Genomic DNA, 15,280 nt, shown 5'->3' with positions numbered 1-15,280 from the left:
GCACACCCCACTATCACCGTTTTCTGTGGCCTCGGCATGAGCATCCCCATATACAGTTTTTAATCACAGTTTTGGAGACTCGTGCTTAGCTTCGAAAGTTTTGTGAGGAAGGAGAGATGTATGGGCTTCAAACCACAAACCAACCAACCACAGACAGATCAGTGAAGCCCTGGCAAGCACAGGGAAGGGCAAGTCCTGCCCTGTGAGTGCACAAGGGTTCAAGTTTCTGTTTTAACCCTGTGGAGACAAATTTTCCATCCCGAAATGCAAGGGTGTTTGAGACTAGGTGACAAGGTGGCCTCCCATTGTTTATATGGCCAAGGATAACCTGGGATTTCAGGTCCTCTCTCCATCTTGCATATGCTGTGATTACAGGCCAGAGCCACCAGGCACTGGAGATTGAACTCACCACTTCCTGGGTTCAATCTAGTAGCCCTCTACCAATTGAACTACAATCCCAGCCCTGTAGAGCAAATACTGTCAGGTCAAGGGTAGGAGGCCTTAGAAGCTCCAGGCTCGCTAAGAAATTCGTGGGTGCCTACATCTGTCCAGTTTATACGAATTTGGCAGACGCTGTTAAAACAGGTGCAGGCAAGGAGCCCAAATCTGAATGAATTAATTCAGAGTCAACGGGTTAGCCTCTCTGGGTTCCACCCTTAACTGACAGCTCTCCCTGGGCAGAGAGCGAATAGGGGACACCTCTTCAGGCTGAGTCGGACCAGCTCCGTCCTGGACAGTGCAACACAACAACGGGAACTCCAGGATCGAGTTTCTGCGCAATGACATCGGCCTGCACGTGGTGCGTCTAGAACTATGGTCCAGGAGCCTGTAGGGAGGTGGACTACACATCCCAACATTCCTCGGGCAGGGGTGGAGCGACACCGGAGGCTGACCAGGCCACCCGCCTGGACCAGGCGTGCGCAGTGGTTCTTGGGAGTGGTGGGGCGGGTCCTCCCGGCTGTCAGCTGTGGCCCTAGGCGCCCAGGAGGGGTGGCAGTGGCCATTGGTGGAGAGGAGGGCGGGGCGGGGTCGCTCGGAGCGGCAACACTAGGCGGATCCTGCCTGGGGAGGTGAGCAGCTGGCCTGGGAGGCACTACTCGTGCAGCAGCGATCTAGCTTGCTGCGGTGATCCGGCTGGGCCCTGGGAAGCAGAGTGTGCAGCAGCGATCCGGCTTGGCCATGGCAGCGGCGCCTCTGAAAGTGTGCATCGTGGGCTCCGGGAACTGGTGAGCAGCGGCGGGTGGGCGGCGCGGCTCCGCCTCCAGGAAGCCCCGGTTCCGGGCGGGCCAGGGTTGCCCGCCGGCTGCTTCAGCGCGGACACCAGGGACCGCGGGCAGGCAGAGAGGCGGGCCTGCGATCGCATGTCCCGGTTGGGCACTGCACGCCCAGAGGACACGCCGAGGCACCGGCGCGCGAGCTGCCTGGCACGGGTGGCACGGGTGGCCCAGGTGGCAGCGCGCACCCAGCCTGCGAGCACCTGTCTGCGCCCGAGTAACTAGGCGGCTACTGGCCACCTGCTCGCCACGCCCGTGGACTTAGCAAAACACCCTCAGGGCGTTCTCCAATCTTCCTGGCCGATCACCCCCTGGAGGAATTGGCAGAGGCTCAGTCGTTCTTACTGCAGTTTTGGTATTGGGGAAATCGAGGCACAGATAGCGAAAAGGGTTCTTATTACCTGGGGCAGGCTCTGTCCTTCAAGATGCGGTTCTCACTGCCTCAAGCGACTGGTTCCCAAGCGTGCTAATGTGGTTCCGGGAAGGGGGTCCAAGTCCCCGCTGGCCTTGCTGCTGGGACGTGAAGGTCCTGGGGGAAGGTGTTTACAGAGCTTCCATCTCCACTGGGCTGGACTTGGCTTCACTTAGTAAAGCGCTTGATGCTTGGAGGGCGTTCAAGCTCTTCCAGTAGTTTCGGTACCTTGGTGATACTTAAACACAGAAGTTGGGGTCTTGGTGACAAGGAAGCAGAACATAGTGCTGGTGTGTTCCAGACTTTTCCTGCGGCCCAGGGAGGGTGGCGGAACGTTTCCTGGCTCCTGTCCCCGTGTGTTTTCCTGTGGTCTGACTCACACCACAGCTCAGGCTCCTAGAAGAGGTACAGTGCAGGAGTCCAAGGGACCATTTGATTGGTCTTAGTCACACTCTTTGAAGACTTGGCTCAGCAAGTAGTTTTGGAGGCGACCTTACCTGGCTGTCCTTTTCCATTGATGCTGAGCCGGTGGCCTCTCTCCCAGGCTCCTGTTGCTGACCTTGTGTGGCCTCACCGTTTAGTTACCTGTTTCCACTCTGCCCTCATGCCCAGTTCTTTACCTGGTGCTTGGCATATGCTAAATGAATAACGAATGTCTGAAGACTATTTTAATTTTTTAAGAGAGGGTCTTATTGCAGCTCTGGCATGATACTTGCTGTGTAGACCAAGCTGGCCTCAATCCACAGAGATCAGAGATCTGAGTGCTGGCATTAAAGGCAAGCCCTATCATGCCCAGAGGGGAAAAAATTTTTTTCCTGGAGATTGAACCCAGTGCCTCTTGAGTGGTAGTGAATGCTCTACCACAGAGGAAACTCCTTGCGCTGCCTCACCCTCAACTAACACAAAACTATTCTGTTGTTAACATACCTCTACTCTGCTGCTGCAGGGAATCAAACCCCAAGGCCCCTCTCCTCCTACCTCCTAGGAAGCAACCCCCCTCCAGCCAGACTCCATGTGTGTTAGGATTGTAGTAGCACTTGGCTGGAATCCCAGCCCTTGTGGGGCAGGCAGAGGAATCAGGAATTCAGTCATACTTTTTACTTTTGTTGTGATTTTTTTTAGTTGTATTTTTATGTGTATGATAGTTTTGTCTGCATATATGTAAGTGCACTGCATATGTCCTGCGTGCACCTGGTGCCTGCGGAGGTCAGAAAAGGGCACAGGATTTCTTGGAACTAGAGTTACAGCCAGCCAGTTGGGAGCCACCATGTGGGTGCTGGGAACAGAACCTAGGTCCTCTACAAGAGCAGCAAGTGCTTTTAACTACTGAGCTCTCTCTCCAGCCCCCGTTTTATTTCCTGTTTAAGACAGGGTCTTACTCTGCAGCATGGATGATCTGGTATTTGCTATGTAGACCAGACTGGCCTTGAACTCAGAGAGATCTGCCAGCCTCTGCCTCCCAAGTGCTAGGTTTAAAGGCTTGTGCCACCACACCTGACTATTTAAAATTTTATTTAGTTTTTTGAGACAGGGTTTATGTAACCCTGGCTGTCCTGCTACTCACTATGTAGAGAAAGCTGGCCTCAAACCCACAAAAACCCACCTGCCAAGTACTGGGATTAAAGGGGTGTGCCACCACACCTGTCTATTTTTATTTTTTATTGTGCGTTTGTGAGAGAAAGTGAGAGTTTCTGCAGAAGTCAGGACAACTTTTGGGAGTTCTTTTCTTTGTAGATCTGAGGATTCAACACGGGCCATCAGGCTCGTGTTGCAAGCACATTACCTGCTGCCCCACTCTGCGCTTTCCCTGTTCTGTCTGGGGTAACAGCAGAATGCTTTGTGTCACATTAAATGGGACTCCTGTATGTCTCTTCAGAGCTTCACATTGACCTCCAACTTTCGTCTCACCACTTACGATATCAAGGGCACTCCAGAGAAATGTCAGCTGCCTTGCTGGCTCTGCCACTGGGCAGGCACCCACTGAGCTTATTTTGTTGTTGTTTTGAGACAGGGTCTCATTTAGCCCTGGTTGGCCTTGGCCTAAATAAGGGTGATCTTGAACTTTTGCTCCTCCTGCCTCCATCCCCCTGGGGCTAGGCTCACGGGCCCCTTTTCCGGGTTGGTTGCCCCTCCTCTCCAACTCCACAAAAGACAGCCCTTTCCCCACCTTGTCAGCTGCAGACAGGAGTGGCCAGCTCTGCCACGCTAGACTGAGCTCAAACAAGGACCGTGACGCGAACCTTTCTGGCCCTTCACGGAGGCTTGGCTGCCAGCCTGAAGCATCTTCATTCTGATGAACTCGGCTGTATTCTTGGTCTGATCCGGCTCCGGGAGTGAATAGAACTTGGCCTGTGACATGGCACTTGAGAAATGTTCCAAAGGTTTGCGCTGGCTGCCTGCCTCCATTAAATACCAGATCAGACAGAAGCAACCGTTGGCTCCACGCCATCGCCTTGGGTACAGAGTCCCTCCAGTCCTAGAGAGAGGATCCCCACTTCCCGGGAGCTCCCCAGTCAGAGGAACTGAAAGCCACAGGGAGGGCCCGGGAAGGGGCAGAGTGGCTCATGTCTGTAATCCCTGCATATGAGAAGCTGAGGCAGGAAGACCACTACAAATAGGAGGCTAACCTGGGCTACATAGTAAATGCTAGACCAGCCAGAATACAGAGGAATCTCAAAAAATAAAGGGGGTGAAGATGGAGTGTTCGGCTCCGAGTTAGTATACACTGCCGTGTTTGCCCCTGGTAGGTACTGTGCTCTTTAGGGAGCCCTGCTCTTTAGGGTACCCTGCTCCTTAGGGTACCATGCTCCTTAGGGTACCCTGCTCTTTTCAGGAACAGGACATCATCTCTACTATTAAGCAACTCAGGTGTGAGATAAATAAGGGCTTAGAAGATAAGATTCAAAGATACAAATTTTGTGAACTGGAGTTTGGCACAAGCCTAGATGTTACATTTAAAGCAGTGTCCTCCCTCCCCTCTCCCTTTTTATAAAAGGAAGGTTCTCATATAGCTCAGACTGGCCTTGAACTCAAAACAAAGAATGACCTTGAGCTATTTTTTAATATATACTGTAGGCTTTTATTTATATAACTTTTCTTAACGTTTTGTTATTTTGTGGGGAGTGTTTGGCCTGCATGTGTGTCTGTGTACCACGTGTGTGCCTGGTGCCCTTGGAGGCCAGAGGCAGACATCAGATCCTCTGAAACCAGAGTTACAGAAAGTTGTGAGACACCATGTGGATGCTGGGAATCGAACCCAGGTCCTCTGGAAGGGCAGCAATGTTTTTAACATGAGTCACTTCTCCAGCCTTGACTTTGAACCTCTGATCCTCCTGCCTCTGCTTCCCCGGTGCTAAGACTACAGGCAAGTCACACTGTGTGGGGTTGTTTTTGTTGGTTTTTTTTTTTTTTTTTGTGAGACAAGGACTTGCTATGAAGACCAGGCTGGACTTGAACTCACAGAGCTCTGCCTGCCTCTCTGCCTCCCCATGTGCAGTATGTGGTCCAAAGACACCTTGACGCCAGTGTTGCCTCAGCAGACAGTCTTGCTGCATCATTCCTTAGGAAAGGGCAGATTTTTTTCCCCAAAAGGACTTTAGCCTTGTGCTCATTTTCAAACAGGAGCTGGACCTTCCTTCCACGTCTGGTCTTCACCACAGGAATGTAAATGTTGCTTAAGCAATCTTTACACCAGGGATGGGAGTATTCATGTAAATAGAGGTGCAGTCACTTACAGCTAAGAGGTAGTGATAACCCTTGGGCCCAAGTGCCTCCCTCATGTCCCCTGACACCAGTGGCTGTGAAGGACCTGGCTGGGAGAGCAGGGTGGGCGAGGTAAGGTGCTCTTGTCCTGGATTGGGGGTGGGTACTGTCTACAGGACTGGTGACAGAGAGGCGGGAGGAGGGAGCTGCCTGGTGCTGGGGTACTGTCCATCTTACCATAGCCCCGTGAAGAGCCAGAGAAATCATGGGCAGGTAAGCTGTCTCAGTGGGTGCAGACACTTGCCCCTAAGCCTGATGACTTGAGTTAGATCTCTAGGTCCCCTGGGTGGAAGGAGCGAGCCGACTCTCACAAGTTGTTCTCTACTCTCCACATCTGCACCACAGTGTCTGTCAGTCTGTCTGTCTGTCTGTCTCTCTCTCTCTCTCTCATACACACACACACACACACACACACACACACACACACACACACACACACAAAGCTAACTAAATAAGCACACTAATAAAACATATTAAGAACCATTGCCAACAAAAGCCAGCTTCCCAGGTTCCGCCAGCACCCTGGGAAGAGCACTCAGGAATGATGCAAAAGCAGACTTCAGGGCACTGCGGAACAAAGCCTCTGCCCAAAAGCACCCACCCCCCTCCCATGCAGCTAGGGTAGGGCAATAGTCTAAGGAGCAACTGGGGGCCCCCTGCCTGGCAGCAGGCCTTGAGCAAACTGCATCTATAAATGCTTATTCAGAATACCAAAGGTACCTGCTGACTGAGATTAGGGTCGTAATTGCAGGAGATGGGGGGGGGGGGGGGGGGGGGCAGGCGGGAGCTTGGTGGCCCAGAGCTCAGTGTCAACTGCTAGAATCTTTACTCAGTTCACTGTCCTTGACCAGAGCTGTCGTGAAGTCCCTCCACTGAGATCAGAGTGAATCTGCCGATGTCAGCAGTTAACGGTGCTGTTCAGTTGGGTGTGGTGACTCACGCTTGTAATCCCACTGGACCAGGCGTTTTCTTTTGGGCCACCAACCAGCTCCCAAATCATGACAAGGATTTATTATTAGTCTTGAATGCTCAGCCTAGCTTGCACACATTTCTAGCTCTTTTAACTTAAATTAACCAGTTTCTCTTTATCTACCTTTTGCTTCGGGGCGTATTACCTTCTTTCTGTACATCTTACTTTCACTGCTTCTCCAGTCTGCTGGCTGGCGTCTGTCTGGCTTCTGTCCGTCTGTCTTCTGTCCTGGGGCATCTCCCCCATTCTCTCCTCCTTCTCTTGAGCCTAGATTTCTCCTCCTCCTCCTCCTTTTTCTCTCTGCCCGCTAGCCTCTCCTGCCTAGCTATTGGCCATTCAGCTCTTTATTGGACCAATCAGGTGCCTTAGGCAGGCAAGGTGAAACAAATGCAACACATCTTTACATAGTTAAACAAATGCAGCATAAACAAAAGTAACACACCTTTACACAGTTAAAGTAATATTCTGCAGCATAAACAAATGTAACACATCTTTGCCCAGTTAAAATAATATTCCACAACACCCAGCAACTGAGGAGGCCAAGGCAGGAGGATCAAGAAGAATTGGCAACTAGACTGGTCTACACAGTGTACTCCAGGGTAACCAGGACTACAGTGTTTTGAAACAGAGATAGTATCTCACGATGTTGCCCTGGATGGCCTTGAACTCATAGATCTGCCTGCCTTTGCTTCATGTTCCTCAGACTAAGACATGCACCAGACATGTTTTGTTTTTGAAACAATGTCCTGTGGTACAGACTTGCCTAGTATCACTATATAGCCCACTGTTGACGTCAAACTCTTGACATTCTCCCTACCTAAATCTCCCAAGTGATGGGATTATATATCTTACTATTATTTGTCTTCCTTCCTCCCTCCCTTCCTTCCTTCTTTTTTTTTTTTTTTTTTAAGTTTCTCAAGACAGGGTTTCTCTGTGTAACAGCTCTGGCTGTCCTTGAACTCACTTTGTCCTGGAACTTTTTTGAATCCAGGATGGCCTCAAAAATGAGAGATCTGCCTGCCTCTGTCTCCTGAGTGTTAAAGGTGAGTATCACCACCACCACCTGACTCCTCCTCCTCCTCCTCCTCCTCCTCCTCCTCCTCCTCCTCCTCTTCACTTTTTGCTGTGTTAGGGAGTAAGCTCCGGTTCTTGCATGTGCTAGGCAAGTGTTCTGTGTTCTACCACTGCGATCGATATACCCCTAGCCTTTGACATTTTGAGATAAGGTCTCACTATGTAGCTCAGGCTGGCCTTGAACTCTTGATCCTCCAGCCTCCACCTCCCAAATGCTGGGATTACAGGTAAGTATGCTATCATGCCATGTGTGTGTGTGTGTGTGTGTCTCCTTGGTTGTCTTCCACAGGACAATGTTCAACTTTGTTGTTTTTAGCTAAGAATTTTATACTTTAATATTTTTTGAGAATTTGACACATGAGTACTATATTTAAATCATTTCTACCCACCCTATCCCCTCTCCAACTCCTCCCCTGTTCTCCTTATACCTTCTCAACTTCATGACCTCATTCTTTAATTTGTTACCTACACACACACACACACACACACAGCCTGGATCCACTTAGTGCCGCTCTTCCGTATGCCTGTAGAGGACTGACCCCCCCCTCCCGTAGCAGCCACTAATTGCCTGGTGGGACCCTGTGGGAGGCCCCCATCCATTTTAGGATGTCAGCTGGTGTTGTGCAGACCTTGCTTATGTGACCATACAGTTAATGTAAAAAATGTTTCTACATGTGCACATTTAGTGTATGGGCATGTGTGTGTATATTGTCCGTCACACGAATGTCGTCCGTCATGGGACAACTTCTTCCACCTTGGGGATTCTGGGGATCCAGCTCAGATAGTTAGCCTTGGCAGCAATTGCCTCCACCTACCGAACCATCTCAGTGGCCTGCTTTTCTTCTTGTTGTGTTTGTTGCTTTGTCGTTAGCCTGGAGGTCACCAAGCAGGCTCAGGCTGGCTGGTCAGCAAATCCCAGGTATCCACCTGCCTCCACCTCCCAGCACTGGGATTACCAGCATGCACTACCATATCCAGGTTTTTTATATGAGTTCGGGGATTCAAACTCAGGTCCTTGTGTTTCCATGGTAAACACTCTACCAGGCTGAGCCATTGCCCCAGACCACTTTGCTTGCTTTTTAAGCTTTGAGTTTTGTTGTTGCTTTTTGTGTTTCAATGGGGGTCTCATTATAGCCCAGACTGGTTCTGATCCTCCGGTCTTTTCTCCTGAGTGCTGGGATTATGGACATGCTAGACTGTGTCCTTCCTGGGTTCATGCTAGACATGCACTTTACCAACCCAGCCCTGCCCCAAACCCTTGGTTTATAACTAACCAGCATCAATTAGCACCATGGCCCAGGAGCTTAGCATACAAGTGGACACATGTGTTTCTTGCAGCTAACGTCAGTGGGGTAAGGAACTGGGCCCCATTTCCCCTGTTTAAGTACCAGCCTCCCCGCAAGCTTGAGAAACGCTGTCCCAGGTGGTGAGCAGCTTCTGCTTCTCACCATCTGGCTGCTCCTACCTGTTTTTTCCCAGCTCTAGAAGAAGGAAGTGGTTTGCATGGGCTATAGGCAACAAAACCAAAGACTGTGTGTCTCCAAGAACTCTGACCTAGCAGTCTGAACACTGGCTGTATGTACAGAAATGCCCTGAGCTCTGTGCTACAGACCTAACCACCTTCATCTAAGATTAAAGGGAACATCTTAACTTATGGGTACAGCCCTGGCTGTCCTAGAATTCACTTTGTAGACCAGGCTGGCCTCCAACTCACAGAGATCTGCCTGCCTCTGCCTCCTGAGAGCTTTTTGTGTTTCAATTGGGGTCTCATTGTAGCCCAGACTGGTTCTGATCCACCACTACTCGGCTTCTCCTCCTCCTTTTCTTTGTGTGCGCTGTGCATTGTAGCTAGAGTTTTCTCTCCAGGTCTGCCAAGTCCTGGCACTCCAACATACCACTTATAAAATAAACACACAGACGCTTATATTATTTAAACTGTTTGGCCTAATGGCTCAGGCTTCTTGCTAGCTGTTCTTATATCTTAAATTAACTCATTTCTATTAGTCTATAAGTTGCCATGCGGCTCATGGCTTACCGATACCTTACATCTTGCTTTTCATGGTGGTGGCTGGCAGCATCTCTCTGACTCATCCTTCCTGTTCCCAGAATTCTCTTTTCTGCTTGTCCTGCCTATACTTCCTGCTTGGCTACTGGCCAATCAGCATTTTCTTTATACGGAGCGATATCCACAGCACTTCCCCCTTTCTTTTTTCAAAAAGGAAGGTTTTAACTTTCACATAGTAAAATTACATATAACAAAACAATTATCAAGCAAGAATTGCAGTTACAATATCTAGTCTATTTGTATTTGGCAAAATTAAAGAAGATATCCTATCTATCTTGTATTTGTGAGTCTAAGGTTTCATATCTAACTTATCTCTTATCACAACTAAGAAAATTATAACTATCCAGTCTTCAACTACATCAAAGACCTCAGAAGGATATAATATTACCTGAGAAATAGGAGAAGGCCCGGGCGGTGGTGGCGCACGCCTTTAATCCCAGCACTCGGGAGGCAGAGCCAGGTGGATCTCTGTGAGTTCGAGGCCAGCCTGGTCTACAAAGAGAGTTCCAGGACAGCCAGGGATACACAGAGAAACCCTGTCTCGAAAAACCAAAAAAAAAAAAAAAAAAAAGAAAAGAAAAGAAACGGGAGAAGGACACAAGCAACTTTCAGGAGTCTTGCAGAGTGGACAGAGACAGCTGACAGCCTGGACAGTCATCCAAAGTTCCTTTGTGAAGTTGGGGCATCTGTCTTCAGCCCACAGGCCTAGAGTCTCTCAGTCACTTCTCCGTGTCCTGTAGAATGCCTGGCAGTTTCCTCTGGAAGCAGGAACCTGAAGGACCATTTTGCCAAGCAAAGTTCAGTGGTCACCTTCCTATGGGTCCTGCATGTCCAGTTGATCAAGCAGTCCAGGCAAGAACAGTTTCTTGCCCAAATGGCTATTTTTGCCAAGAACAAGATAAACTCCATATAGAGTGTCTTTGATGCCCATCCTCCTCTCTGAAGTAAATCGGTGCTGCCAGGAGCAGACATGTCTCACAGCATTTTATTTATACAGAGCAATATCCACAGCAGTGCATGCATCTGTATATTCACGCATCTGTATATTCGCGTTCGCATGTGTATGCACGTGGAAGCCTGAAGTTGGTGTCAGATGTCATCTTTCATTTTGGGGTCTCCATGCCTAAGCCTAGAGCTTACACATTCTGGTTTGTCTAGCCACACAGCTTGCCCTGGGATCTCCAGTCTCTGCCTCTCAATAAACGGGTATGTCAAGTGGTCCCCTCACCTCCTGGAGTTGTGGGTTCTGGAGATCTGAACTGCAGTCTTCACACTTGTGTGGCAAGATCCAAGAGCCATCTCCCCAGCCTTTCACTGGGTTTCTTAAATTGATAGATGCGGTCGTAGGAAGTATCTTACCAGAGCTGGATTCCATTGTTCTCTTACCACTATGGTTTGTCTGCTGATACACAGATGGTATATAGTCTTTATATAGCTGATGACACTCAGTTGGCAGAATGCTCGTCTCGTGTGCAGGAGACCCTGGGCACAAACCTGGGATCCTGGCTCTGGGGAGGTGGAGACAGAAAAATGGAAGTTCAAGCTCATCCTCAGGTCTTCAGCTACCAATGGAGTTAGAGACCAGCCTGGACCATGTGATACTCTGTTGCAACTGGGAAATGGGGATGGGAGGAGGCTGACAAGAAGGTTTAGCAGGTAAAGGAACTTGCTGCCTAGAAAACCAGTTTATGGCCGGGTGGTGGTGGCGCACGCCTTTAATCCCAGCACTCGGGAGGCAGAGCCAGGCGGATCTCTGTGAGTTCGAGGCCAGCCTGGGCTACCAAGTGAGTCCCAGGAAAGGCGCAAAGCTACACTGAGAAACCCTGTCTCGAAAAACCAAAAAAAAAAAAAAAAAAAACCAGTTTATGCGGTGCTGGGGATGGAGTCCAGGGCATCGCACTAGGGTACACACTACCAACCGAGCCACATCCCCAGCCACATGCCTCTTGTTGAAGGGACAGTCTCACAGTGAGCAGCGCCCTCTGCAGTCACCCGAAGCCCTGTCTGTTGTGATGGTCCTTTCCTTTAAGTGAAGTGCTCACATTCACACACACACACACACACACACACACACACACACACACACACACACACACCGTCTCTGTGGTGTCTCTGTGGTTTCCTCTTTTGGTTTTAAACTTGGAAAGCTTCTCTACCCGGAGAGCAAATAAACATTGCACCAAGTCAAATCTATTCTTAAAATCTTAGACTTTTCACATTTGTATCTAATTCTCTGGTATTTGATTGTACTTTAAAAGCCTTTAACTGCAGAGAATCACACACAGTGTTGACCATGATTCTGCCTGGGTGGTGAGATGGGATTATTCATAATGCTTTGACTTTGTTCATGTATTGCTCTTAGGATTGAAGACTAGATGTCGTTTAAAAGAAAATTCACCAACATCCTCAATTGCCTGGTGAACCACACAGCTCAGCACGGGCCTGGGAGGGATGGGAACTCAGGTCATGGACAGTGTAGTTACATGCTCATTCTCCCTAGACCCTTTTCCTTTTTGGTTAAAGGAGAAAGCAAGGGGCTGGGGGATGGCTCAGTTGGCAAAAGTGCTTACCCTGCAAGCATGAGGACCTGATAGATAGATAGATAGATAGATAGATAGATAGATAGATAGATAGATAGATAGATGATTGATAGATGATAGATAGATGATAGATGATAGATAGATGATAGATAGATAGATAGACCTGATAGATAGATAGATAGATAGATAGATAGATAGATAGATAGATAGATAGATGATAGATAGATAGATAGATGATAGATAGATAGATAGATGATAGATAGATAGATAGATAGATAGATAGATAGATAGATAGATGATAGATAGATAGATAGATGATAGATAGATAGATAGATGATAGATAGATAGATAGATAGATAGATAGATAGATAGATAGATAGATGATAGATAGATACAGATAGATGATAGATAGATAGATAGATAGATAGATAGATAGATAGATAGATAGATAGATGTATTATGTATCCCCAGAGCCCATTAGTAAATCCAGAGTGTGATATAACTCCTTTATATATTTACTTTACAAAATTTTAGATTGCATTAAAAATGTGTACCTTTATTTTTATTTTATGCGTATGGTGTTGTTGTGCCTGCATGTATGTCTGTGTACAGTATACCTATGTTATTCAAGGAGGCCAGATCCCTGGGGTTGGAGACACAGACAGTTGTGAGCTCCGTGTGAGTACTGGGACTCGAACCCTGGTCTTCTGGAAGAGCGGCCAGGACTCTTGACCACTCCAGCCCTTAAATTACATTTATTTATTTATTTGTTTGTTTGTTTGTTTGTTTGTTTAAAGGGTGAGGGTGCACTCCACAATGGAGGTCAGAGAACAGTTTGTAGAAGTCAGGTCTCTCCTTCCTAGAGACAGAACTCAAGACATCAGGCTTGCTGACTGGTACCTTTACACACTGAGCCATCTGGCCCACCCTGTCATCAGTTCCTTACATGAAGAAACTGAAGCCAAAGATCTTCCCCATCAGATTCACACCCTGGAGAGGGAGGTTTTCTGAATTGTACTTTTCCACCATGATCTCAGTTAGGTGGTCCTTACCTCCAACCCCAGCCAACCCTTGTAATCAGAGGCTTTTCTCTCCTGCCTGCCAGTTTCCAAATAACCACTCAGAGGTTTAATATTACTTATAAGTGCTTGGCTGGTAGCTCAGGCTTATTACTAATTAGCTCTTACACTTAAATTAACCCATAATTCTTATCGATGTTTAGCCACATGGCTTGGTACCTTTTCTCAGTATGACATTCTCATCTTGCTTCCTCTGCATCTGGCTGGAGACTCCTGACTCCGCCTCCTTCTTCCCATCATTCTCAGTTTGGCTTTCCTGCCTAACTTCCTGCCCAGCTACTGCCCAATCAGTGTTTTATTAAACCAATTGAGTGACAAATCTTTACAGTGTACAAGAGGATTATTCCACAGCAAACCCTTCAGAACCTGCCTTGAAACGGGTAGTGTTAATGAGGTATTAGAAACTTCATGATGCCTGGTGGGTACCAGACAGATACCAGGTACCAGACAGATGGGCTGGTCTGCCCATCCTCAGCTTGACTCTTTAGCAGCCTTCTCTCTGTCCCCTGCAGTCTAGTCTCTCTTCACATTTCTTTCTTTGAGATGGGGCATCAGTCTGGCCTTTAACTTGAAATGGCCTTGAACTCCCAATCCTTCTGCCTCTACCAAGTGCTAGGATTACAGTGTGCACCATGGTTTAGGGATGCTGAGGATGAAACCCAGGACTTTGTACATTCTAGGCAAGCTGTCTACCAGCTGAACTACAGCTCCAGCCCCTTTCTTTTTATTTTCCTTATTTCAGTGCTAGGAATCAAGCACAGAGCTTTGCACATTTAAAAATGTTTTCTAGTGTGTTTATGTGTAAGTGTGTGCTGGCATGTGTGAGCATGCCAGCAAGGGTGTGTCATGACAACCATGTGGAGGTCAAAAGACAACTTTCCAGAGCTGGCTTTCTCCTTCCACGGTGGGTTGTGGACATCAAACTCAAGATAACGGGTTTGTGTGCCAAGTATCTTCACCTGCTAAGCTACTGCCACAACACTCCACACCCTGTGAGCACCATGAGGCCAAGTTCTAGCTCAGATCTGTTTCTCAAGAGCCCTTTCCGGTTCGATCCCATTTGCCCTGGTCTCAAGAAAACAATATTTAGAGGTTATAAGGTTTACTGAGTGGAAGCCTTCGACTATATAAGCTACAGGTGAGACTTCATGGGGATGTGACTTTCTGCTCACCCATGCTCCCTTCATTAGCCCCTCACTATATAAAGGAGCCCAATAAACCCAGTGGTTCCCCCAGGCTGGGTTTGGAATCTGCTTTGGTTTGTCACTGGTGTCCTGATGGTAGCAAGCAGCTGTTTCTATCTCCCCAGGGAAAAGGTTCACACAACAGCCACCATGCTGGGGCGTCACCATTCTCCATGTCCCAGTGTCTAGGCTCCAGGAGGGCACAGACCTGTGACTTCCCCTCCCCTCCCCCCCTGCACACAGTTTGGGGTCTACACATGTATTATCAGGAAACAGTTCGACTTAAGACCAGAGCAACTAGGATTGAACAGGAAAGGGCTTGTGGGAAACAGATCTGGGCTTGAACTCCTGCCTCTTGGTGATCACAGGGTCACTTTGGGTCACATCTGTACTCTCTTAGCCTCCATTTTTTCATCTGTGAAGTGGGGACAATGTGTCTCTCCTATGGACTGGTATAAAGACTGAGACCTTATACCAAAAATCCACCCATGTTCCACTGACTTATTTTTATAGTTCTTATTTTACCTGTGGGTGTTTTCCTGCAAGCATGGCTAGGTATGTGCCTGGTACAGTCGAAATCAAAAGCAGGTATCACGGATCTGCAACTGAACTTACAGGTGATTGTGAGCTGCCATGTGCATGCTGGGAATTGAACCTGAGTCCTCGGCAAAAGCAGCCAGTGCTCTTAACCACTGAGCCATGTCTCCAGTGCCCTTATTTATTTGGTTGGCTGGGTTTTTTGCTTAGTATTAATTTGGGTTTGTTGTTGCTGTTGTTATTTTAAGAAAAGGTCTCACAGCTGGGTGGTGGTGGCACACTCCTTTAATCCTAGCAGAGACAGGTGGATCTCTGAGTTCGAGGCCAGCCTGGTCTACAGAGTGAGTTCCAGGACAGCCAGGGCTACACAGAGAAACCCTGTT

General features: G+C 48.3%; 1 protein-coding gene across 3 annotated transcripts in view; it reads left to right on the top strand.

Annotated features, from left to right (window-relative positions):
- Nucleotides 1–798: 798 nt before the first annotated feature.
- Gpd1l (glycerol-3-phosphate dehydrogenase 1 like) overlaps nt 799–15,280 on the top strand; it is a 43,057-nt gene continuing 28,575 nt past the window's right edge. For 2 of the 3 annotated variants that reach the window (XM_052723442.1, XM_052723435.1), the window contains exon 1: nt 799–1,070. In XM_052723442.1, coding sequence (XP_052579402.1) covers nt 814–1,070 — 257 coding nt within the window. In that variant the 5' untranslated portion in view covers nt 799–813. Of the gene's footprint in view, nt 1,227–15,280 lie in introns of all 3 variants that reach the window. The other variant, XM_052723444.1, reaches the window with a different exon arrangement.

This window comes from Peromyscus californicus, unplaced genomic scaffold, assembly GCF_007827085.1.
Source record: "Peromyscus californicus insignis strain IS unplaced genomic scaffold, ASM782708v3 Scaffold_11__1_contigs__length_118956290, whole genome shotgun sequence".
NCBI classification, from domain to species: Eukaryota; Metazoa; Chordata; class Mammalia; order Rodentia; family Cricetidae; genus Peromyscus; species Peromyscus californicus.
The sequence above is the reverse complement of the archived record's forward strand: the minus strand, read 5'-3'. Positions and strand labels throughout refer to the sequence as shown.